The following is a 25,999-nucleotide window of genomic DNA, read 5'->3' as shown; positions in this document are numbered from 1 at the left end:
ACTAAATGTTGATTATATAAGCTATGATTCTAGTAGATTATTTGCTTAGGTAAGCAGGGCATGTATCTGTTGTTGATCACAAGCTTTCAACAGGAATATTAAATTACCCACATTCTGTGTATTTTTTGCTAGTCAAGGTAAAAACCTGTTTTCTTACTTTACATGTGGAGAATGTCATTCTGTTATGACAATCATTACGTCTATATTTTGTCATGTTTTAGTTCTAATCCTACTTTCTAGGTTTAGATTTTAATTATCATTGAAGTTCACTTCTAACCTAAACTGTTCTGTGATTCTGTAATTTTTTTTTTACTGACTGTATATAATACACAATTTAACGAACTAGGCAACTCAGCAGGTTAGTTTGTATTTAATCTCTTCAGCTCTCTTCCAGAACTTCTGGAAAAGAAGAGGCTCATTGATCTTCATACAAATGTTGCAACAGCCGTTTTGGAGCATATAAAGGTATGATTGCTGTCCAGCTTCAGTTTTCTATCAGTAGTGCTTTTTACCTGGAGAAATACATTTGAGCAGGTGAAGTAAAATAAGAAAGTGAGTCTTCTCAATTGTGCTGCCATTTACAGCCATCATTGTATAACATTACTTGGTGTTGAAGGGTGAGAGGGAGCAGATTTTGAATGCTTCTTCATGGAAAGCCAAGCAAACATGTCCATTTTTTTCTTATCAGAATTTACTAGTATACTCTCATTTCTTTGTGATGGTCACAACATTTATTCTGGATTGAAACCTTTCTAAAATAAGTTATGGCTTCAGGATGAGCAATTTTCTGCTCTGTACGTATTTATCAGAAGAATTCTGTATTCTGTTCACCAACAAAAGTGATGCCCAGAGGTGTGGCAAGAATGCTGCTGGTTACTAAACTGGTCTTTCCAGCAGGATCTGGGTTTGATATCATGTGCATAATTTAAGCACATCAGAAGGATGCTTGTCCTCTCCTGTTTTTGTCTGATGCTCTTGTGTCAGAGAACTTGCAGATGGTTTCAGGAGCAAATAAAGGCTATGGTTACTACTATGAGGATAACTTGAAAGGTGGATGTGTTTACACAGCATGAGAATAGGAATTAATAGCTGAGGCTTTCAAAAACACTGATATTCTGCTTTTGAAATTGTTTCAAGCACCAAGTTTCACTGAAAATGGATGGTTAGAAAATTTTACCTCATGCTGTTTATATACCCATGGAAGGCAGTGTGTTTTGAAGCTATCCTTAACATCTGTAAAGTGCATACTAATCTGTTCTCAGTTATTGCTGCTACAGATTTTTTCGAAAAAAGTACTGTAATTGAATAATGGATTCATTCTGAATTTTAATCCATTTCATGTATTTAGAAAATTGGGGAGGACATAAAAGTATGTGTCTATGTTTGCACTAGTTTTTGTGCTTTTTCAGTATTAGACATGTCAATTTTCATACCTGGCAATTTAAAAGCAGTACATTAATACCACTGGAAAGGGACAATGTCACTATTTTATTTGATCCCCTGTCTGTAAATTCACTTTTCTAAGAAAGGTAGGATGATGGTATGAGATGGTAATGGCAGTCCTACACTAGTAGTATTTACATATTATTTGTTGGACAGAAGCCAGGTTTTGGAGCAGGGTGTGGAATGGCAGTAACATCAGTTTTGATTGCCAGTGTCCTTTGGCCATGGACTGGAGTCAGGTGCGCTTGTTTGATCTCCGTTAGGTGGTAGCAGCATGTTTTACGTTACCTAGAGGTGGAAGGAATAGCTGTCGGGGCCCTCTGCTACAGCACGCCACTAGCCCTGGGTAGTGCCTGGGTAATAAGCTAGTGAGGCACTATGCTTTTCTTCAGGTTACCACTGTATTTTCACTTTTTAAGTAATCTGGAAGCACAATCATGCTTTAAATTAGACTGTTTGCATTGTCCATTTTGGTTTTTTACTACATTAAGTATTTGGGCATTTTTCTCATATACAAGAATCTGCAAAGAATGCACCAAGACCTGCTTTAGATATACTAAGTGAATTTCATTTTTCTCGTGGTCTTATTTTAGTGTTCAGTTTACAGCTGCTTTCCACATTTTCTTGGATCATTTTCTAAGACACAGCAAGAGGAAACCAGAAATTAATCACATACTTAGGGGTTCTGGCAGTTTTTTGGCGTATCTGAGAGTTTAGTGAAATAATGGAAGGAATGCATCACTTTTTTTCATTAAGTGAACCATCAAGTATTTATTGTCAGTGCTTAGAACAATTGCATGCTTGTTTTACATTGGTTGTTTTTCCTCTGAAGAAGCTGGTGACTGAAGGACTTGTACCTAACAGATTTAGGACTAGAATTATAGGTATCTTTCTAGCTGCTTTAGAGTTCCAAGTAATGGTTATCTTTGCATGTCATTCTCATAGGAATACCAGGATTACAGAAGTGTGTTACACTGTGGCATATAAAAAGGTGTACACGTACACTTTTCTAAAATGATCACTTGGAGAGGGGGGTAGATCAGATACCGTCTTGCTAGAGTTCTGTACATACCAATATAAGTGGCAGATTTTTATGTGAATTGTTACCTATCTTGGATTATTTACAGTTGTTTGATTTAGGGTTTTTTTTAATTCCTACATAAATTTCTTATAATGTATCTCCAGTTTGGCTTGATTTCAAGGCCTGAGATCCGTTATTGGGATTTCCAGTAGCCTTTCAAATTTTCAAATTCCTGTTTTGTAAAGGAATTCCACTATTTTAACTACTCTGTTTTAAATTGTTACATTTTTCTCTTACCATGTGAACAGAAACATTATGTGTTTGTGAAATAGAGACATATGTCACAGTGGTCCAGGCTGGTTTTCTGTAGTTCACAACTGGTAATTGAGAAACTTTCCAGTAAAGTCAGCTTTTTCTGAGTTCAGTTACAGTGACCTTTCTGTCACCATTCTGTGCAGTTCAGTAGAAGGGAGCTGGCTGTGGCTGCCACTTTAGCCATCTTGCAGAGTTTCTATTTCTCTTGATAGGAGCACACTGAAATTGCCAGATAAACCTCACTCATTCTGGGGACTGGTATTTCTGGTTGTTTTCTCTCAGTACCTTTGAGAAGTTCCCTGCAGTAGTTTCATAGAAAAATTCTTTTCTCTTCTTCTCAAAAGAAGAACCTTTGTACTATCAGGAGGATAGGAGAGTCTCCTGCAAGCCCTTACAAAAATCACTCTCTAAGTGATTTCAGTGAGTTCTGCTTCTCTGCTTAAAAAAGAAGGAATTTTGTGCTTTGGTAGAGATTCCCAGGTGCTTCAATAGTTTTCCATAAAACCAGTTTTGGCTTATGAACAGCCTGTTTGTAGAGATGCTGACTTCAAAGCTTTCACAGATCTATTAAAAAAAAAAAAAAAAAGACTAAGCAAGCTGAAGTGTAGTGCTTTAAGAGATCTTACCCCTGAATTGGCAGCCAGAAGGGTCTCCTGAATGAGGTTGATGTGGAACAAGATGTCATAGCAGCAGTAGAGACAGAATAACTGTAAATGTAAATGCATCTTGATTTTATCATTGTCATTCCTCACCTTGCTTGCCACTTTGGCACCCACAAGAACCTCTTCTTAGCTGTCTTTTTAATTGAATCTGCAGGATTGTTTAGCTCCTGACCCCTAGCTTTTTCCTCTTTCAAAATATTAAGATGTTAACTCTAACTCTAAACAGAGTCGAAAGCTGGATGTGTATTTTGAATATGAGGAAAAAATAATGACCAAATCCACTCTGGATAAATCTCTTCTGGACATGATTTCTGACCCAGATGGTGAGTACTTTAAATCTGAACTTGTTATAAAATTTGTTAAGATGTATGACAAATCTGTACCAATGCTGGGATATCTGGCTTGGTACAGAGCTTATTGGCTAGCTGTGCAAGACTTGTACAGAAAACTTTTTAATTATTTTTAATAGCAGTCTAGAGCATTTAGTATGCCAATAATATTTATTGGCACCTTTGACAGCCCTACTCTGCGGGTCAAAATACTGCAACTTTTGTGCATTTCCAGTGTTTATTAGTATAGAGTGAAATTGTGTGGTCTCAACAGTACTGATTCTTTAAAGTGCTACTGCACGTTTTTTAACACATACCTCATGCAGAATGAGGATGGGTGTCTCATAGAATTCAGTGAGGTTATGGGGTTGTAATGTAGGTAGCTCTTGGTTGTGTTAGGAAAAGGATGAATGTGGAGAAAAAGGACGCAAGACCTAAATTGGCCAGTTCACTGAGAGAGTCAGCTGTGGCATGTCTGTTCTCATTGACTAAGAGCAATGTGTTCTGGCTTCTCTTTCGTAGACAGTTCAAACATAACAAAGCTTTACTCACTGGGTGATACCTGGATTCTATTTTAGCAGGAGTCACTAGGATTCGTTCTGTAGAAGGTTGAGACCAGATGGGTTCTCAGCGTTTCATAGTAGCATAGCATCAATCCTCATTTCAACCTGGAGTATGTCATAACCCTCTGACAGATTTCAGTATGACCTGATAAAAGTTGGCTGGAACAAAACAACCTGCAGAGCAAGATTGTAAAACTTAAGTTATGAGCATTGGCCTGTCTGCATATTGGCAAGTATATTGGCAAACCTCAAGCATTTAGAGACCCAGGGTTTCTGCTTTTTTCTCAGTATGCTCTTTAAGAAAATGTTTTGTTAGTGCATGCTTATGAGTGTAGTCCTGTAGCTACGTACTGGACATAATGTCTGCTTGGAGTTTGTACATTGATTCATATTTATAGAAAGAGTATATATAGATCTTGCTGACTTCTTAAAATAATCTTTTATTAGTGTTGGTGCTATCGAATCAAAAGGCAGTAGAAGAAAGAGTACACAGTTGGTAGAAGTCTGAGCTAAAATTTTACAGATCTCGTATTAGATAAAGTTTAGAAACTAACAGACTTGCAGAAAATCTAATGTCAGGCATCAACCTGTAATTCAGTATAGACATTCACAGTTAACATGAAGCTAGTAAGAATATATATGCCTGTACTTTTCCTAAGCATCAATACAGATGGGTCCATTTCCTTGTTCAGAATTAACTGTAAGGTACTATTTTCATTTCAGCTCTTAGGTTTGAGTGATCATAGATGTGAAAACAGAAGTGACTGTGCTACCTAGTGTTTCCTACTGCATCAAACTTGTCAACTGTATCCACATTTTCTATGCATTTTTAGATTGCAGTATAAGGAAATGGTTTTCCATTCCTGATGTGTATCAACACTCATGTTAGCAAAGTTCCTGGTTTTTATGCAAGAGAAAGATTAGATTTCCAAGCTTGAGTTTTCCTTCCTAAGTATTCAGGTGCATGTCCTAGGTTTAAGGTAGTTTATATAAACAAAAGGATTTGGGTTAAATCACAGCGATTATTTCCAGGGAAGGTATCATGTAAAGTGTGTGATTTACTGAGGAATACCATCAGAAAACATTTTGAAGGAATAATGTGTCAAGTCTTCCACTGTTTTGAGTGGTGAAGTACTTAATTGCATTATCTGTGGCGATACTTGTCTTGTGGACAATGGTATCTGCAGAGCTTTTCTCAGAAGCACGTAGACTTGACCACTATGCTGAACTAACTTACCTCTCAGTGCTATCAGCTACCTCCCAGTTCAGTGCATATTGTCGTATCCTGGAGTAGTGATAAAATGGATTTACTATTTTTGGTTTGCTGTACTAGCTGCTCAGTAATGCTAATGGCTGCCTGCTGGTTTTTGAGTGGAAAGTAAGATTGTTCTGAAGTTGGCTTACCAAGTTAAAACTCTCTTCAGAACATTTAGCCCTCCCCCTTTCTATGTTGTCACAGACCATAGGTGGGACAAAAAAGGTGAACATTTTACAGGTGACTGACCTAGGTCTTAGAGCTGTTTGTCACAGCTGTGTTTTACATCAGTGGTATGTCAAGAGTAAAGTATTTATGCAAAGCAAAGTGGTTTTCCTAAGATTTAGTAAAGTGTACACAGTACAATCACAGATTTTATTTTGGGTATTTTTTAGAATCTGTTACCTTTTAGTAAGACAAAATATCATTTACATTTGTGTGTAAGTGAGATCACTTACACTCCTGTGAGCATAAACCTTAGAGGAGTTTCATAGGCATGGTAAATAGGCCCAGCAAGGGACATGATGTCAAGTGCCAGCAGATACCAGTTGAAATTGAAACTTAATGATGAGCTATAAAGTGGTGAGAAACCAGGTTTCCAAGCAAATTGCAGAAACCAAAATCAGTTACACTGTACATTTACAATGTTTAAGTTTAAGTGTTTTGGGTTTTTTATTACTCCAACTCCCAAGAGGATGGCTAACTTGCAAGTTGCCTTTTGGTTCAGATAATAAAAAGTTTCTTCAGTTCTTCATCTTCTAGCTTTCTGGAATTCAGTAAAGGTTAATAAAACTTGTTTCCCAGCAAAAAATGCACCAAGTCATAAATGTTCGTTGTGGCAGTGCTTACTTTTAACTTCTGCCAAATTAAATACATGCTTACAAATAAACAAAAGTTGCAGATTAGATTAGATGATTCCCTGCTGACAAGATCCACATTCCATAGTGAGGGAAGAAGCCCCAAAACAAAAACCCAGGGAAAAAATAGTATTTTTTCTTATCCACAAATACAAGAAAGTTCATTTTAATAAAATATTGTACTGTATGTAAAAATATTGAGCTTTTTAAGTATTATGGATTATGACTTTGAAATATTTGTTTTGAGAAGCTGTACTTAGAAAATTTTAATTCAAAAGTATAGTTTTTACTAATAGTGATTCTCTTCTAGAAAAAAAGAGGGTGGTATTCAAAATTAGGTTCTAGTCTAAGGAACAGAGGGATGGCTGCACCATCATCTTGATTTGGCAGAGATTAATTTTGATTGGCATTGATAATGGTTCCCAAGAATTTGTAGCAGTGTTTTTCTCCAGTGAGTGGTGTGGCAAAAGATGATTCAGGAGGTAAAATCCTTCCTGAAGGCAAGTTGGAAGTTCAGGATTCTTTTCCTGACCAACAGTTCACGTAAGTGCTTTAGCAGCCCTGAAGTGTTTTGGTACAGTCAACCACAAAGCTACATAAACAACCTGTAGAGCTAAAAAATAACGTGCTGTGGCTTTTACTTCTATGATCTTTCTTTAGTCTTCTCTTTCATGGATCTATTCCCTGCCAATGCTTGCAGTCCCAGCATAAAATAAGACATAATGCCACTACATGACTGACTTAGTATGTGATATGAAGAATAATACTTGCTATAAGCAAAAGGGGAAGTATAAGTAAATGTTCAGAAAGAGTGAGCCAGTGTAACTCAGCTTCTAATAAAATTGCTAAATGTCTTTCTACCATTTTATACATTAAGCAAGGCCATGGTTATAGGTAACAATTATTGTCATAACTAGAGTATGAATGTACACAAATATTATTACTGAAGAGCAATTAACATAGCACCATAGTTACAATTGGTAGGTTTTTAACTTTATTCTTTTTCTTCACTGCAGCAGGAACTCCAGAAGACAAAATGCGGTTATTTCTTATCTATTACATAAGCTCAGCTCAGGCACCTTCAGAGGTACGTATGTTCTTCACAGCTTCCAACACCAAATTGTACCACACAGTTTTTCCATATTGTTTCAGCACTAGATAGGTATTTCTGCTTCTCTTTGAAGCAGAGTGCCCAGGAAATATTAAAACTTTAAATAAATTTAGTAGGATTATCGGGGAATCTGCCTACAAAGCTATAGCCACCATTTCAAAGGGTGTGAATCACTAGTAAGAAGGAAGATTATCTTTTGAAATATTTAGTTCAGTTCCTGCAAGAGACACATCTTTAGCATACTTTCTGTTATTCTGCTTCACTGCTCAATAGAAATAGATAAAAGAAAATGTTAATATGATTCTTTTCGCTCTGTCCTTGTATATTTGAGAAAAATTGGGTCAGTTGACTAGGGGATGAATAAAGGAGAAATGCCTCTTCTGCCAATATCTGAATAACTCATATTTGTTAATAATTCTTTTGAATCATCTTACGGTGATTAATTTCATGAAAGATCTTTATTGTACTGTAGAAATATTAATCACACAATCAGAATGTGTAAGGTTGGAGGGGACCTTTGAAGGTCATCTTGTCCTACCTCCTGCAGTAAGCAGTGACATCTTCACTAGATCAGGTCACTCAGAGCCCCATCAAGCCTGACATTGAATATGTCTCCATGGATGGGGCCTGTGTGGGTAAGAATCCACAGATAAAACAGAATAAGGTAGAAGGCACACATAAGATAGAATACTACCTTATGTGATAGTATTCTTGTATATTAAATTCTATTCTTTTTTATTATTTGCTGTTGTGGCATTTTAAAGAAACCAGCATTCTGTCAGGTTTTCTAAAGATGCTAATATAAAGGACTGTTTCCATATCTGAAAGTGCACAGCATTTAATTCCACTGATACTTGTAAGTTTGATGAGAGCTGCTCATAGCAAATTGCATTTTAAATTGTGTTTTCATACTTGGTAGGAAATGGGATTAAGACTCATGGTTACTTTTTAACTATCATAGAATGGTCTGGGTCGGAAGAGACCCCAAGGATCATAGATGTACAACTCATGGTTGCTTTTTAACTTTGGTTAACACTATCACTTTACAGGCCTTTACTAATTAGAGGAAGATATCTTGTCTTTCCACATAAAGAGTTAAGAGTACTTAAAACCTATTGCAATTCTTCACTTCATAATTTCAGGTTGATTTGGAGCAGTATAAAAAAGCATTGATGGATGCAGGCTGTAATCTTGCTCCTTTGAGCTACATAAAACAATGGAAGTAAGTCATTTCTTTTTTCTCCCATGTGAGGCTGTAACTGGGTAGTTTTACAGAACTCAGCGGTATTATCAAAGAATTGTGTGTTACTTCTCATACATCATAAATTATCCTTAAACATTCATTCTGGCATAGTTTTTGTTTGTCATTGTAATGCATGCAAGTCTTATTTTAAAACTAATCTCCAATAATGCTGGGACACTATCAACCATGACACATAGCAGTGTCCTTAATGATCCAAGACAGAAACAACTTACTGAATCAAATGAAAATTTACGCTAATTCAGATTCTTGAGGGTTTTTTGGTTCAGAACCAAAGAGCTGTGCTGCCTGTCAGTTATTGTAGTTTTACATGGTATCAAAATAAAGATTTGTCTTCTAACTCTAAAATCTAATTCCTTTCAGCTTCATAAGTATTGTACTTCTAGGCAGGAGGGATGCATGTAATAAATAGCTACTTTCTGAAAAGAGTTTGAGAAGCAGAAGGTTTTTCACTTTGCAGTGACCAGAGTGGAATGTTCTACAGCAGTATGTGCCATGACATAAGCATTTGATTTCTGTCCTTGCTTTCACAGGGCTTTCACTAAGATGGCTTCAGCTCCAACCAGCTATGGAAACGCTACGCCTAAACCTTTGGGGTATGCTTTTGATTAATTTTCTGTAAGCCTTTGGGTTCTTCTAGCTAATATACTAGTACTGAAAGTGTGATTGGTGCTGTACAAGTCCCAGAATAAAACATTTCCCTATTTGTAAAAAGTTTTAAGTTACAATTACAAGCAGTCATCTCCCATTAACACTATGTAGGACTTAGACACAGGAAAATAAAAGGATCTGTGACTGAATCCACCAAGTAACTTAATATGGTGATACCTGTACCTGCACATTAAATGTACAGGCTTCCATAGGAGAAGAATTCAGTACCTGGAAATAGATCTGTGACAGCTGTCATTTTGAGCCCTGTTTAGTCAATGGTAGAAGAACAACTGTGTGTATTCCAGACTGGTTCTTGCCAGGACTTGGAGACTGTCAGGGATGCAAGATCTCATGGACTGGCTGGCTGGCTGCTTGTTGGAAGGTGGTGTTATTTGCTTCAAGACATGAAAAGATAATGGCTGCACTGTCCCATACAGGATATGGGTCTTCTGTCTTCCTGCTTGAGAGGATCTGAATCCTCATTACCGACTTTACTAGCAGGAATGCTCTGTCACTGTCATAAGGAGACTGGTGCAGTGTGGTTAGAGAGAATTCCCGTGCTGTCTCACTTGGAAAAATTACTGTTTGATTGGTTGGAAATACTGAGCATCTCTGTCAACTCTGGTGATTAGGACACCCACTTGAAAGGAGTGCTCAAATCCTCCCACTGCTGAAGCTGTAACATAAACTCTTCAGTGGATTAAAGACTAGAACTCAAGACTCCTATTGATAGGTGAGGATCTAACTGATAGCTTATAGGTGCATTCCCATACACTGGATTACCATGGGCTTTGAAGAATGCCTTTTGTAACAGATTGTATGACTTGGTACCTAAATCCCACCAATTTATGTCAGTGTAAAGCCTAATGCAGATTAAAAAGAGGTCTTTTTTTTTTTCCAGTTTGTTTTCACGTGTTATGAATACAGGATCACAGTTTGTAATGGAAGGAGTGAAGAACTTGGTACTGAAGCAACAAGTAAGTTTAAAAAACAATATCAGATGATCACTGTGAACATTTAAAAAAACCTTTTGATACCTATGTCATTTTAATATAATTAGTTGTACAGTAAAAAAACCCAAGGTGGATGCACTTTTGTAGCTTCCAGTTTTTATACAAGTAACAAATAATATTCAGATTTGCTTTGAATATCTCCATTTGTAAAGAATTAAATTCCAGTGTGTGTAAGGCTGTTTTCAGCATTATAAAAAGAGCAGCTGCAGAGTATTCAAGGTAGACTGTACCTTCACGAACAAAAAACCCTGCCTCCTTTGCTTTACTCAGAACAGTATGTATTAAATGCATCAATTGCAGAGTGACTGAAAGGCAGAAGGTGTGCATCCTGCTCAGTTACAATTCAGACATTTCTAGCTTTCCTACATAAGTTACATACAGCAACCTTAATCTTCAGATACATTTGAAAATCAAAGTGCATACACGCTGACATGGTCACCTTCCAATATTAACTTCAGAAAATATTGCTGAGCATAACTTAGATGTGAATTTCAATGTACACTCCCCAAAAGGATGCAACACAAAAAAGACACTGGTTGTATAATTTGTTGTAGCTGTAAAATTATGATATGTTGATTCCAGAAACCTGCTTCCCTGTAGAGGACACATTATTTTCTCCAATATGTGATTTTGTCAGATGGCAATAAATATTAACACTTAAAAATCGTAATTGTGAAATGTTTGGACATTGGGATTTCAAAGAAAAAGATCAATTGTCATATTATTATTCTTAGTGGAAGAACCAGAATTTAATTCTGTGGGAATTTCCCTATGACTGGATATGATAAGTTGCATGTCGTGAAATGTAATTGAGGAAACTGTTTTAGAAGGAGGAGCTTTCCTGTATGTTATGTTTTATAGAGAGGTATTCAGATAAACTGGCACTTGTAACGATAGCCTCTTAATTATATTCTAAATGAGATTTCCTATTCTTCTTGTATTAAATGTTTTGTCATTTCTGTTAACATGCATGGCTTTACAAAGTCGGTATTACTCTTGACAAAATGGCTTGCTTTGTTTTGAGTTGTGAGCAAGAAGCCACAATGCCAGTGTTTTCAGGCTGGGGTTTTTTCTGGCTTTTAATTCATTCTCCAGGTGTTTTGGGCTAGCCAAATAAAATGCTGCTCCTCATATTTTTAAACTTGATGTAGGCCTGTGGTATTTCTGTTAAAGTTAACTTTTTATTTCTCATTTAGTCACTTGGGGATTTACATTTTTTTTTTTACAAAGTGTTTTTCAGTGTTATTTGTAGATCATCCTTTGGAATGTCCTTTTTTGATACATTCTGTCAACAAGACAGGTTTCCAATACCGTTGCTATGTAACTAAAGTGGTTTGACTGTTTAATACTTCAGACCTTTTGTCCAGCTAACATTGCCCATCTTAAGTAAGGAAAAGTAATCTTGAATCTCACCTCAGTTTATCCCTTTACAGTTCATCCAAACATTTGTTGCTGGGATTGCTTTTTTTACCCGTTTCTTTGGCAAAATGAGTTCTTTTTTAGAATTGCACCCTTAATTCTCATCTTCAGCTTTAGAATTCTTTCCTTAAAGTGCAAAGTTGTTTTTAATAAGAATTCATACATTCATCACATGTCTGCATACATTGGCAATACCTAAATACAACTCTGTTCCTACATTCACACTTTTTTAGCACTTTCTGTTTATACCCTAGCTAGATGCTCCTCAGATTTCTGTACAGAAAGGTAGTTTAAGAGATGATAAAAATGCTCAAGCTTTACAAAAAGTAAGAGGAAAACTCTTTAAAGGAGTTTTTCAAATGTTCTGAAAAATATTCCATAAATAATAGTGTTCCTGTAAAAAATTCTTAGTAAGCATTTCAGCATTCCTTTAATTTCACGTTTTACAGAATCTACCAGTCACACGTATATTGGACAACCTTATGGAGATGAAGTCAAATCCCGTGAGTATAATGTCATTCACATGGAAAGAGGTAGAACAAAGGAAATCTTGAGGCTGTTTTGGTCATGATAATGCACTTAAATGTGATCATGCTGTATATCAAAAATAGAACCATTTTCATAACTTTTTAATATGAATTTTTTGCATAAAAATAGATTCTAAGCAATGACAATTTATTACGTCTCATTGGAACTAGTGAGTTTGAGGTTTATTCTGAGCATCTATTACTCTTGTGCGATACCAAGTTTCTTTTGCTCATCAATTTCCTGAAGTTAAACTGTGGGCTGAAATTTTTGTTGAATCGAGGTGATTTGTTTAAATCTTAGCTAGGTAGTCAAGACATTTTCTAGAATTTACAGGTAAAAATAGCTCTAAGTCTTTTTATATGTAATGTACAGTGAAAGTAGTCTTTTTTTTCCTTTCTAAGTATTTTGTTCCTGCAGAACTCTGACATACCACCATCCTGTGCACAAACTTGTTCTGAAAAAAAATCACCTCTTAAAAGTTATTCAGAAGTCTTTAATATGTTTGACACATTGTATATTAAAATGGTCAACGTGCAAGTAATCCTTTTCTCAAACTGTATGTCATAGATAATATGCGTCATGATTGTTAGCAAAAAGTTTGTTTCTCATAAAGAATAAAGAAATGATGCTGGTTTTGGTGGGTCTGGATTGCTGTCCTGATTTGCAAGAGTTGGAACAGATGTACAGGGCTAATTCTGTCCAGCTCACCAGTAGAGGTCACTCGGGACGCTCAATACAGAAAATTGAAATCAAAACTAGATAACTTACAAGTAGGTGACAAATGTAACAATTCATTTTTTTTTAAACAAACACTAGCTTTCTCAGGCTACGCATTTAGGAGTTGATTTGGATAAGTTTACAAGTCTTGCTGACTCGCTATTGTCACATTTCACTTAGCAGAAAACAGCCATGATCACTTCAGTACTTTGGAGGTGACATTGCTCTTACTTGCCGTAGCAGAGATTGAGCCAGTCTGTCAGCTGGCAGCTTTGTGTTTCACTGCTGCGTCAGAGATCAGAATTCGTGGCCCAAACCACGGGAGGCCTACTCTTCAACTCATAGGGACATAGCCCTAGAGTGGTTCTAACCTGTAGGAAAGTTGTCAGCAACTTTTTGACTAGGTTTCAGCTGATAGCAGCAAGCCAGACAATCTTGTGGGGTTTGTTCAGACTTGCTCTACCATCAACAGAACTGAAATTGTATCTGGAAAAGGAAATAGGCCACTAGGGCCTTGGTTTGTGTTCTGATGTGTGAGGTCCTTTTCTGTTCCCCAGAATAGAAAAGTATTACACTGCAGGCAAAATACAAGGGGAGAGTGAGCCTGAAGTTTTTGCGGGGATTTTTTACAACACACGTACAAAAAAAATCTCCTTTATATTTCATTGACTCTTCTTAACCATAGTGATCAGTGTATGAAACGTACGTACAGGCGAAAGGTGTAATGCAAAACGAGAACAGGTTAATTACAATGAATATAAATAAATAATTTTCTAAATATAAAATCAATAGTAAATTAAATATACGAAATGCACGACTTGTACTACCAACATTTGCACATATTATTGTGAGTTGGAATGTTAAACCATTCAGAATGATATGCTGTGCAAAACTCCGTAGAGTTGTCTCTCTCTAAATCACTCTGCGTGTTGGTTGTCCCCGCTGCCTCTCCTAAGGGCAGCTACCAAGAAGGACAAATGAGTCTTCGCCTGTGCTTCCAAGTTTGTCAGAAGCAGGAACAGATAGAGCAGTTCTTACGCACAGTAATACCACCCTGTAATTATTCAGATTTGTCTGGATTCTTTAGCTATAGTTACTCTTCATCTTGACATATATAATTCAGAAATAGTCATTGATGTCCTTAAAGTAACCTATCTTTTTAATAGTAGCATTTATTGGTTGAAACAGGGTGAGTTTTTTTTAAGCAACTGTGTTTGGGATTATGTTTTCATAAAGGATATTCTGTTCATAATAGTTCCTTTGTTATCATACCACTAAACAGAGACTGATTAAAACCTTAAATAATCTTAATGCACCAAAAAATCGTATTGTCAAGTATACAGAAATTTTAACCTTTAGATGAGAAAATAACCACCACTTACTTTAGAAGTATGGAGGTTCTTTTAAGTATCTTCCACAAAATGGTTTGATTCTTGAGTAGAGACAATCTTTGATAAGCAAACCTTTAATATTTTTTTGAAGTCCCAAAGGTATTTAGCCTGTCAGTACAGCAAGTATAGTTGTGTTGACTTGAGAGGTAGGTAAATCTTACTTGTGATATATATAAGTGGATCTGTATTTTGGGTAATACCACCCCTCTCAGCAAATATGGTGTCTTTCAGGCGTAGGATATACTGTATGTTTACCTTCCATGCATTACAATGAAAAATCCTAAAAGCAGGGAATTTCCTTAGTCCAAAGTAGTGGCATTCACTTCTGTAGAAAAACAAATACAGGCTGAAAGTTGTGTGTTTCTGTGGGTCTTTTTCCATTTTAATTTCAAATCTTGAAATCTGTAAGTTTACAATTATAAAAGTATGAATTTTATACTTGAATTGCTTGGGTAAGTCCCACATTCAGTTGTGTGTAAGGAAACCATTATATGGTGTTTTTTGTTGGCAGACTAGCTATTTCTTAAATAAAATCCCTTCATCCTCAGAGCTGATTTCAGCAGGAGTGGTGCATTTGAACAATGAAAAAAGTATCTTACCATCACATCGATTTTACTTTAGTCACTTTCTGTGTCTACTGCTGCATTTTTTTCACCATGCAAGTAATACATTCAGGAGGAGGTGTTTGTAATACTGGTTTTTTTAACTGAATTCAGTTCTGTCATTAATCTGCAATTCATTGGAACAAGCTGGGAAGCTGCAGTTATCCAAGTTAAAGGTTTCTCAAATACCTTTCAGCTTTAATCTAGCAGCATCTATCCAATCCCAGCTCTCTCATTTCTTCAGTCACTATTCTGCCTTCAGGTATGAGACTGCCAAAATCATGAATGCTGGCTGGCTTTACAAATACAGTTGAAATTCTCAATGGAGCATAAAAAAGCATTTTACAGAATTTCAGTGTGAAATTAGACCTAAATTATTTTTTTTTAAGAAAAGCCAAACCTGAGGATAAGGCTTATTTTATGTAATTTTACTTAATTACATAAAAGTGTTTAATATCAGATTTATTTTCTGTGTGTGTAACCACCACATGTATACTGAATATTTTGTAGTATTAGAGATAGTTGTGCTCTAGTATAAATTCCTCAGATAATCTGTTTGCTACGCAAGAAGAATTATTTCTGCTTTACAAATTCCTCAAAACACAGAGACCTTGCATGTAAGCACCCAGATGAAATCAGCTGTAGTCCTGCATGCAGTTTATCCACAAATGAAACTACACACAGTACCTGGATGAAAATGTGGTATAGCAACAGAAGAAAGCCAAGTAGTTGTCAGAAGGAATTACTAAGAAGTTTTGTTTTTCATCCATAATAATTGGCAAAAATCCTGCTTGTTGCCAATAAAAATATTGGAAGTGCCTCAGGGGTTTGTGTGAAGAAAAAAAGAGTTTCTGGTATAGTTTAGACAGTCAGACTTTTCAAATTCTTGTGGAACTCATTTCTTCTTCAAGAGCTTAATTTTGGTTTAATAGTAGTCATAAATCATGAAATGAAAAGGGTAAGTTGCGTAACGGTAGCAGATTTTGATCTATCCTGTATTTAGCATTCACTGTCATACAAGTGTTTTGATTTATAGGATTTAATCAATAGCAGATCTCTGTAACCTGGAAAATTTCAGCATTTGTAACTAACCATGTGGTGTTCCTCTGAGGCTGGTAACACCTTCGTTTGTCTTTCTGCATACTGCCTTTCTGTTGGAATTTATTATGCAACAAATGTGGTTTTTGGAAGTGTGTAATGGTCAATTTGAGATGAATGAGAAACAAAAAGCTCAGCCCCCCCTTTAGAGCTCCCTCACCATTGTTCTGCACTGCTTCAGTCATGTACAAATACTCTAAATATTAGTGGGCACCACAGTTAATTTTGAATGATGTGACTGCTAAATGGGAGATGACACTGGTTTGAAAGATGTTTAATGTGATAGATACAAGCAGAAATTCATAAGCCAAAATTCCAGCCTTTTGAGATAAAAACATACTTTTTAATAGGAGACAGATGACTACCGGTATTTTGACCCCAAGATGCTACGAGGCAGTGACAGGTGAGTTTACAACTAGTTTTGCTTCTTTCCTTTGACCCTGTGAAAAGGCTAAGTTAAGAAATCTGGTTTTACTTTCCTTGCTGACTACAAGAAATAAATTTTAATCATTAATTCTAAATCAAGACGGTTGGAATTGAAGTAATTCACAATGGGAACTTGGATCAACCTGATCAATGCTTATGACACTGCAAAACAAAATATCTTTATTCCACTGATTGAACATGCAGCTAATATATACATTGGTTCTGTGGTTCTGTCATAGGAATGTACACTAATATTTAGCAATGATGAACATTAGAATCCTTTATAGTTGTTTCTTTGAAACTGTGTAGGTTTTTCACTGTTGAATTAAAGTCTTTGGATAGTGCACAAAAATCTCTTCATCACTTTTTAAATAGTTAAAGTTTGCATTTTAATACATTCCTTCTTTAGTAATGTAATAACTTTGCAAAAAAGAAATTAGAAATTGACTGCATTTGCTAGTGTATAGGCAGGTGCACATTTTATATTCATGTGCACATGAAGGGCAGCTTGGGTATAGTTTATCTGGCCAGTAAAAGAGAGGAAGGGGAATTATACTCAAAGTTTATAAATTTCTGTCTTTTGCTTTATGTCTTTGACCAATAACTGCTGCTGATAATCTCACCGTCCTAGAAACGGAGAAGGTATGTTAAAATGAAATACCTTCTAAAAATAATATTCATCTGAGCTGTAGAAAAACAATCAGCTAATTTGATTGCAGAGGTTTATTACAGGCTGAATATGGATAAAATAGGTCCCGGCTTGGGTTTAGTTATTTGCATTAAAATCTGTCTCTGTTTCCTCTGTTCCTGAAACATAAAAGTATATTTCTGACAGCGTAAGTAGTAATGGGAAACAAATTTCAGATAACAGATATGTTATATTGGAAAGTATTATCACAGGCTATCATTTCAAAGATACGCAGGTTTTGAAAGCAAAGAATAAAATTGGCAGCATTTTATGTTTCATTTTAATTGAAACTTTCATTGTTTTGTTATGCTTTTATAGCTTTTTTGGAGGCTTTTGTGCAAAAGTGACAAGATCTGGTTTATTAAACACAACAGGTTTTTGTCATGTTCATGTGCATTTTTACTCATGTTTCTTACGTTCCTTTAAATAATGTAAATATAACTATTTATAGCAGCTCCTAACTCTGCCGTTCTTTGCAGCTATAATCATCATCATAGGGAAGAACTTCATTTCTGGGTTTGGAGGTGTTCAGGCTTTTCACATAAACTCAAGTTATATTCCTTAAATCATGTTTGAATAAGTTAAATGTAGTTATAAAGGGGTTTGTCTAATTCTCCCCTCACATGGTGAGGTTAGCTGGCTGGACAAAATATTACTAGTTTAAAATAACAATATCAAATAGTCTAATTAGTAGAAGGATATTAAAAAGCAACTAAATTTTTTTGCTCATATGTTCCTATTGTAGGAAATGGTGACATTTCTACCCATTATTTTTAAATAGAGCCTTACTGTAATTCAGGCTTAGCAACACACTATCTTTGCATCCTGTGTGAAGCTGATACTAAGTATAAAGGAGCCTTGCCCTCAGAAGGGATGACACAGAACGTTTGTGGATTTCTCATGTCCTCTTCAAACGATGCAGGAATTGGGATAGCAGTTCTACCTATACGAGGAGGCTGTAGTGTACATGGCAGGTCAGAATAGCACGTTAGAGATTGACGTTTCCCCATTAACACCTGTTTTTCTGATTCGCTGGAATCTGTTGAGTTAGTTGTTGTTGGTTACAACACGATGCTTTTCGTCTGTGTTCGAACAGAAGACGTACTGATGGCCTGGGGCTGCAGGCCCATACAGGTGGTGGAATGAAGTGCTGGGGTGAGCAAAGGGCAGGAGAGCAGGCTTTCTCTTTGCTTTCCCCTCTCTTCCTGAAGGTTTGAGGTGAGGCAAGGAGGAGGTTTCTGCCCCTCTCCCTGCCGCTGGGGTTCTGTGCTTACAGGGAGGAGCGGAGCCTTTGTCACCCAGACTGGAACTCACCTCATTTTAACCCTGTTGCTGTGGCACCTTACAGTGCACACCCTCTGCCTATAGTGCTTTCTGAGATTTGGGAGCGTGATAAGTATCCATGCAGGCACAGGAACCTGGCTCACCTAGTTCAGAGCCCAGAAGGCAGGATTTGGAAGCGTCAGGAACTGTGCTAATGCTGAGGAAGCTTTTTGCTCATTGGATTTGCTCCCAGCTAACAGCACTAGAGTTAGAGCTTTAAAGCTCTAGAAGTGTTGTTATAAAACTGAGGATTTTGAACAGCAGTCTTAAAACTGATGAAGCAAAACTCCAGTTTACAAATGTATTTAATCCTGTAAAACAAATTATTTTCCATAGCAAATAATTTAAACAAAATACTTGGAAAATGAACACAGAAAGGCCGTTATTGTTCTATTTTATCTCTTTGTCTAGTATTGCGTAGTACTCCATAAATGTGTACATGAGACTTGTTTTGCATATTATCTTAACACCAAATTAAATTTTAAGCTGTAGTTTGTTTGTCTTTCTTTTTATAGCTCAGTTCCAAGAAACAAAAATCCATTCCAGGAGGTAAGTCACGTAGAAGTTATTTTTCAATGTTCATGTGTTAAAAAGAAATAAATCCTCACGTACCAGTCATTTTTGATGATCATGATTAAGAAAACGAGAAATCTTGTTGGCAAAACCCACTTAGACTATTATATCTAGTATTAATTATCATTAGCTGTTATTCTGAAGCAGTCTTTTCATCTTCAAAGGACGATGTAAGCATTAACTAGTACAGTAGGGAAAAAAGGCAGAAAATTATTCTGGAGGTAATTAAAGGGATTTATTAATATAATAATTGATTACTCCACAATTTAAACCCCCTTTCTTTGTACCAGGCCTTCAGGACACTCTGTAAGTTTAGTCCTTTCCCTGGCCTTTAACAGCAGGGTTGACCACTGATTTAAGCGATAGTATTTTAAACAGTGTCTGCAATTAAAGGATAAAAAAGCCAAGCAACAACTCTTTATACAAGTGCCAACAACTTTCAGTCTTCTTCAACATAAACATTTGCAAATAGTAAAAGTCCTGCTTACCTGATCTTATTACCAGGTTTTATAAGTAAATTTTTTTCCTTGGCAATATACAAATGTCTCAGATTTCTCTTCAGATGTCCTGATTATCCTCCTGAACAAACCAGATACCATGTGGTATTATATATGTTACTAGCAAAAAGGACAGTAGTAACATAAAGCCTATACAATGTTCATATAGCCCAGTCACACAGTTTCAGGTAGTGAATGTTAACAAAAGTGATGTGACACATTAAGTCTATTTGTTCTATTATTTAATTGTTCTCTTTTAAACATCGCCCCGGAAATACTGATGGCCTTTGCCTGTAATTGTGTAGATTATTACCAGTAGGGAGGGGGAGGGGGGGGAAATAATAAAAAAGTGTATTCCTTTGTAACAGAATTATTTTATTTGTGTCCCAAATTAATTCTTAAACATCCATGAAACTATTTTAACTGTTTATATGGACACAGGAGACATCTCCACACAAAGAAGTAACATGTTGAAACTGCATAGGTTTCAAATGCTTCTTAGTAGGAGAGAGTGAAATGTAAATGGCTTCCAGCTTGAGCATTCTGCATCCTACTAAAGCTTACCTTCTTTTAGGTAGGAAGTTAGTGGTTCTGTATCTGGTTATCACTAGACTGCAGTGAGATTAGGGTGGGTTTTGCTCTAGGTTTAACGATCTGATACATATTTTATTACTGAAATGTTAAGAATTTGACCACATACTCTGATTACGTATGTGTTGCCTTTCAGGCGATAGTGTTTGTAGTTGGAGGAGGCAACTATATTGAATATCAAAACCTTATTGACTACATAAAGGTATGTGCACTTCTGTTAGTTATAGTCAATAACTTACTGATAGAAACCTGTTTTAGCAGGATTTCTGTAACATTTAGTATTTAGAAGATTAAGTCTATGAAATTAGCATTAACATCAATATTCTATACAGAGTCAGAGAAAAAGTATAAGAAATCAGTAGAAAATGTGGATTGTTAATTCATACCAACAACAAATTACTGTTTCTGGTATTTTTTGCTCATCTTGCACTTTTGAATTGAGTAAATAAACTGCATTCTGCTTTATTTTGCCATCATACACATGACTGTGTTGAAAACTATAAAACTGTCAGCAGATTTAGCTAACTGAATTAACCAGTCTTCTGCGCTGCTACATCACATGCTGTCAGCTTGACTGCTCATATTGGTCAAGAGTCCTGTTACTAGTTTCCATTTGCTGTTGCAAAGTTTTCATAAATCTCCCAAAAGAGATACTACAGTACTTTTTCTTGTGTGCAACTTTGCAGTGTGAAGTCAGCTGAAAACAAGGCCTGCAGATAACAGTATCTTTAGGACAGTCTCACTGGAGCATGGTTTCTGTTGTTTCAGAAGATAACACAGTGCAAATACTATGCTGTCTGTCAAAGCAAAGGTCAGATTGGCATCAATATCAAAGCATTTATTAGTTACCTGCGTTTAGAAGTTTTCACTGATGAGTTAATGGAAGCTCATTTTTGACTCTTATGATCTCTAAACAGAGTTATCAAATGCACAAAGAAGAAAATGCGTAACCAGCTATGTAGTGCTGGTGTAATAGATGTAATTTCACTGGCTCCAGCTGGCCAGCCTAGCAGAACACAGATGTATACCAAAAATCATTGCATAGAGAAAAACTACATCATTATAGTTCTTGGGGGGGGGGGGGGGGGGCAGGGGTGGGATTTGCATTCTTCCCAGTAATAAAAAAATACAAAACAGAAACTTATGAGAATTTTGAAGTAGGTAAAAGCCATTTCAGAGCAGCAGCATGCTGTTCTTCCTAACTGATCTCAGCCTTGTTCTTGGAACGATCGTCCTGTCCAGTGGTGGACTGGACTTTTCACACAAAACAATAAGTGTGGAGCATTAGTCACTGAAAAACACTTCTGTGAAACAAGCACAAGAAGGTTTTTTTCCAGGTAAATCTTGAAGAAGGTAAAGTATGAACACACGTGCTGACAGGCAGCTGTTCTAGAACAGAGCCTGGTCTGGAGAGGGGAGAGGAGAGGAAGAGGACTGTAACTTACAGAAATTATTAAGGCTCAGCTTAGCACTTAACATTATTCTTGGTAACTAATTACAGCATTCAGTGGGGCATCTGCCTGTAGCAGGGAGCATTGTCAAACCTTTGGCAGGATCCTTAGTTTGACCAAAGCCATTTCAGGTGCCATATCAATTCAAAAGATGCTCAGCAACATGTGTATTTGTGATGTGTGTTTGTTACTTCCTACCAAAGTAAAACTATGAATGCCCTGGAGGCGAATACAATGTGCTGTAGCTGCAGACTGACAGAGCCGAGGTTTGCTCTGTGTGTGTACGTGTGTCTGTCCAGAGCTTTGGCGCAGTGACAAGCGCTCAGCCCTGCATACAAAGCAGCAGGAAGCTGGATTTCTGAAGTCTAAGAGGGCAAACAGGGCACAGGGTGAGCAGAGGGAGAAGACAGAAGGAACTGAAAACTACAGGAACAGGAATGTGAGACCTTATGGAGAGTCAGAAATTGGACAGTTTTTCTTCTTCTGGAACCCGTGGACAGAGATTTCCTCATGGTCAGTTGTCACAGCCAAAAGGTGCTGTATGTATCCCCAGTCAAACTGCATACTTGATGAGTGGGAGATAATATCCCAAGGGTGAAGGGTCCCTCACCTTTACTCTATTTTGGCTGTTGGCTCTTGAAAAAAAAAAAAAAAAAAAAAAAAAAAACAAGAAACTTTAGTGAAAGCCTTAATTGCACCTCCCACCCACCCAGAGACTGGTCTGGCTCTCCCAGGTGACACTTACAGGCTTATCCAACATAGTTTGCTTTTCCATGCGGTACACTTCCAGCGTGTGTTGTTTCAACAGATGTAGCTTGTTAATTATTCTAATAATCAGTCTTCTTCCAGAATTAAAGAAAGAAAAATCAACAGCTCTGTTCTTGCAAGCAGATACCACAAGGATTTGATTCACAGCTTTATTTTTCTAAGCACTATCTGTTTTGCCAGTTTGCCTCTGAAAGCACAGAGAAAGTATTTTAAAAGTTTCTAAAACAGGAAGCAATGTTCATTCAGCTTTGGCATTCTGGGGTTTTTTTTTTGTAGGAGAACTAAAAGGAACCCTCAAATCCAATTATTTGCAGTTCTGTCCTGGAATGGACCATCTCACATCTTCAAAAAGCAAATATTTATAATGTCAGAAAGGCAGATTGTGCCTTAAAAATAGAGATACTGGGCCAAGTTCAGCTCAACAGGCTGCAAATGTGTCATCAAAATTGAAAGTCATAGGGAGCCTCTGAGAGGAGACCAACATACCATTTTGTACAACAGAATTTAGCATGCCCTTCAGCTGCCTTTACTAGTAGATGGGCAGAATGGTACTGCTTGGTAATCTTTTCCAGCCCACCTGTGATAGACACTATCATTTATCACAAGAAATTAAAATTCAGCAGAGTTTTTCAGTAATTTTAAAATGCTGGACTTTGAAGAGTACTGAGGTCGTTTCTTCTCTTTTTAAACAGTTTTGGCTTGGCTGCGGTAGTTATTTGGAGATGTATCTCTCTCTGTTTGAATGGGCCGAGTAATTAATTTTTTTAGTGTTGGAGATTTATTTAAAATTACACTTCTAGAAGAACATAAATCACAGACTGAAGGTGTGTGTTAATGTATTTCAGAGTTGCCTGAAAAGCAGCAGTCCCATTTCACAATGATTTGTACAGTTTAAATTTTTCTTTGGCTGTTTTTTGTTTGTACTAGGCAGAAACAAACACTACTCAGTCACATTACTGAAAGGGCAATCTGACAAAATACTAGTTTAGATCAAACCCAAACCTGTTCAGGAATCAAGATGAAAAAAATAAAATGGCCTGATATACGGGAAGATGCAAACTCAAGGTCCTGCTTAGCAGTGAGACTAGCTTATTACCACAAACCCCTTAAAACTGATAAAGATGAGGACTTAACCAGGATTACCATGTGACCACCAGCCAAGGACTGTTAGAATTTGCTTCTTGCTGTTGAAACCACACAACTAGTAATGTGTATGAAACAAAATCGTTTTGCCAAGGCTTACCTTATTAAGAGCAAAATAAGAAGGTAAGTTTTACCTAACTAACATGGGGAAATGCAGAATAATTTAACAGTCAAAACCGATTTCTCAAGCCTGTGCTTGAACTTCGAAGAACTGTGGGATTAGCCCAACACTGGAAATAAACCCAATCTGAAACTAAGTATTAAGAATTTTCACTTCCAAAATGCTAACGCAGCAGCCTCACTGTCAAGGGAATACTGCTAAAGTGTTCACTGCAAACGAGGTTTATTATGCATCCAACTGAAATCAACGCTTTGTTTCAGATCCCTTTACATAAAAAATCATCACACAGAAATTGCTTAACGATCAAACTTTTCAGGCTCTAAGGCAAGAGAAACAGTAAAAATGTTGTTACTCACCTTAAGCAGTGCACACATATTTTAGAGGGTAGGGTGTGCTTAAGTAGGCTTGCTCCCTTCCCAAACCACTTGTAGATAGGTCACAGAACTCAGCGTTCTGGGCAGTTTAAACATGTAATATTCCCTGGTGGTTTTTTCCACTTTCTGCCTTTGGTCTCTCATTTTCCACTTCAATTTAATGACAGGTTTTATCCCTCTGGTGTAGGATGTCAACATCATCCAGTTTGAGGGTGTTTCAGCATACAATTAGTTTAAGCCACTTCTGCTACTCCGTTAAACACTTTATTTCTTTCTGTCCTTTTTTTTTGTAGAGTAAACAAGGCAAACATGTCCTGTATGGCTGCAGTGAGCTTTTTAATGCTACGCAGTTTATAAAGCAGGTAGGTACCTCTGATCACCTCTGTAATATTTATTACTTCTGTTACTGCTTGAGTTATTTAGCTGTACATCTCCCCGTGTATTTTAAAAAAAAAAAAACCCAACATTTATGGAAGATTAATACATGTTCCTGTTATTTATTTTCACTTGATTGAAATGAGGGTTTGGAGTCATTATTTTTAATAAGCTTTTCAAGGCCTGTGTTGTCAGTGTGAGGTCACAGATAATGCAAGCAGACAAGTTCATAGCAGTTACTCACAGTGGTCAGCAAATCGCAGCCCTTCAGTAGCTGTCACCACCTATGCCTTCGCTACCTACTGAGATGAGAATAAATTGTTATTCAAACCTACATTTTAGAGAACTAAATTAATTCCTGTCACATGTGAAGGAGAAGAATAGCACTTACCAGCTTAGAACTCTTCATTCAGCTTCGTTAACTTTTGTTGGTGACTTGACTGTGTACGCTGCACCTTGACCTCAGAGATTCATTCAGATCTTGAGATGTGAAGCGCAGGTCCTGTCCTCTGAGGGTGTATATCAAACACTGTTACCAGCAGACTTCTGGTTTAAAGAGGCAGCCTGAGCCGATAGGACAGAAGTATTTCCTGCATGAACTGGAGACTGGTTTGACCGAAAGGATGAGATTGGCAACCTAATGGTTTTCTGTCTCTTCATGTTTAGCTGTCCCAACTTGGCCAGAAATAAGACTGAAGCACCAATACCTGGATGGCAACGTGACAGAAAGAATTGCTCCAACATTCAGATTTCTTCATATCTATGACTTTGTCATTACATTAAAACTTAAACCCGCTTCATTAATATGATAACTTTTACAAAGAGATCTGTAATTAATAACTGTATATCAACGTTTCAGAAATAAACCTTAAAACCTGCTATATTTTTGGTGGGGGTCAGTTTCACATTACTGTGTTCTAAGTGGAGTGTTAGCTATGTGACAGAGCTGGCTGCAAAGCACAGTGTTTTCAAGTTCTTACGTATGGTTTCCGTTACAGCAAACAAAGCAATAGTTTAAAGAAAAGGTCAAGTCTGTCCTGAGGAGATGTGTTCGTGAAAGCCAGACTATCTTTACAATTTTGTTAAATAAAGGACAAAACTCCCTTTTATGACCACAGACAAACAGCCTTAGTGCAAGAGCACGACTGCTTCTTACCCTTTTCTTCTACGAACATCATTGTATTTGTAGTTAGATTTGTGCAGTCTTTGCTTGATGGTCCAAAGATGTACTTGAAGATACCTTCAGTACAAGTTTCTGCAACAGTAATTTAGCTTTTCTCATAAGGTTAAGAGAAAAATGCTTACCTGTGCAGCCAGTGTCAAACTGTAAAACTGTGAAATCTTTAATTCTTTTCTTCTGTACTTTTTTATGATAACCGCTTTGATTGTTATGTTTGGGAAGAAACCAAGTCACACTCAAAGAACAGCTTGTA

General features: G+C 36.7%; 1 protein-coding gene across 2 annotated transcripts in view; it reads left to right on the top strand.

Moving 5' to 3' along the window:
* Positions 1–25,471, top strand: part of SCFD1 (sec1 family domain containing 1) — a 45,869-nt gene extending 20,398 nt beyond the window's left edge. The window contains exons 14-25 of one of the 2 annotated variants that reach the window (XM_084262930.1): positions 384–465; positions 3,668–3,764; positions 7,462–7,532; positions 8,699–8,778; positions 9,351–9,413; positions 10,370–10,445; positions 12,350–12,403; positions 16,587–16,639; positions 19,189–19,222; positions 20,471–20,536; positions 24,485–24,553; positions 25,233–25,471. In XM_084262930.1, coding sequence (XP_084119056.1) covers positions 384–465; positions 3,668–3,764; positions 7,462–7,532; positions 8,699–8,778; positions 9,351–9,413; positions 10,370–10,445; positions 12,350–12,403; positions 16,587–16,639; positions 19,189–19,222; positions 20,471–20,536; positions 24,485–24,553; positions 25,233–25,256 — 769 coding nt within the window. In that variant the 3' untranslated portion in view covers positions 25,257–25,471. Of the gene's footprint in view, positions 1–383; positions 466–3,667; positions 3,765–7,461; positions 7,533–8,698; positions 8,779–9,350; positions 9,414–10,369; positions 10,446–12,349; positions 12,404–16,586; positions 16,640–19,188; positions 19,223–20,470; positions 20,537–21,020; positions 21,087–24,484; positions 24,554–25,232 lie in introns of those variants that run through there. The other variant, XM_084262931.1, reaches the window with a different exon arrangement.
* Positions 25,472–25,999: the final 528 nt, after the last annotated feature.

This window comes from Gallinula chloropus (assembly GCF_964237585.1).
Source record: "Gallinula chloropus genome assembly, chromosome: 4".
NCBI lineage: Eukaryota > Metazoa > Chordata > Aves > Gruiformes > Rallidae > Gallinula > Gallinula chloropus.
This window is presented reverse-complemented; position numbering and strand designations above follow the sequence as displayed.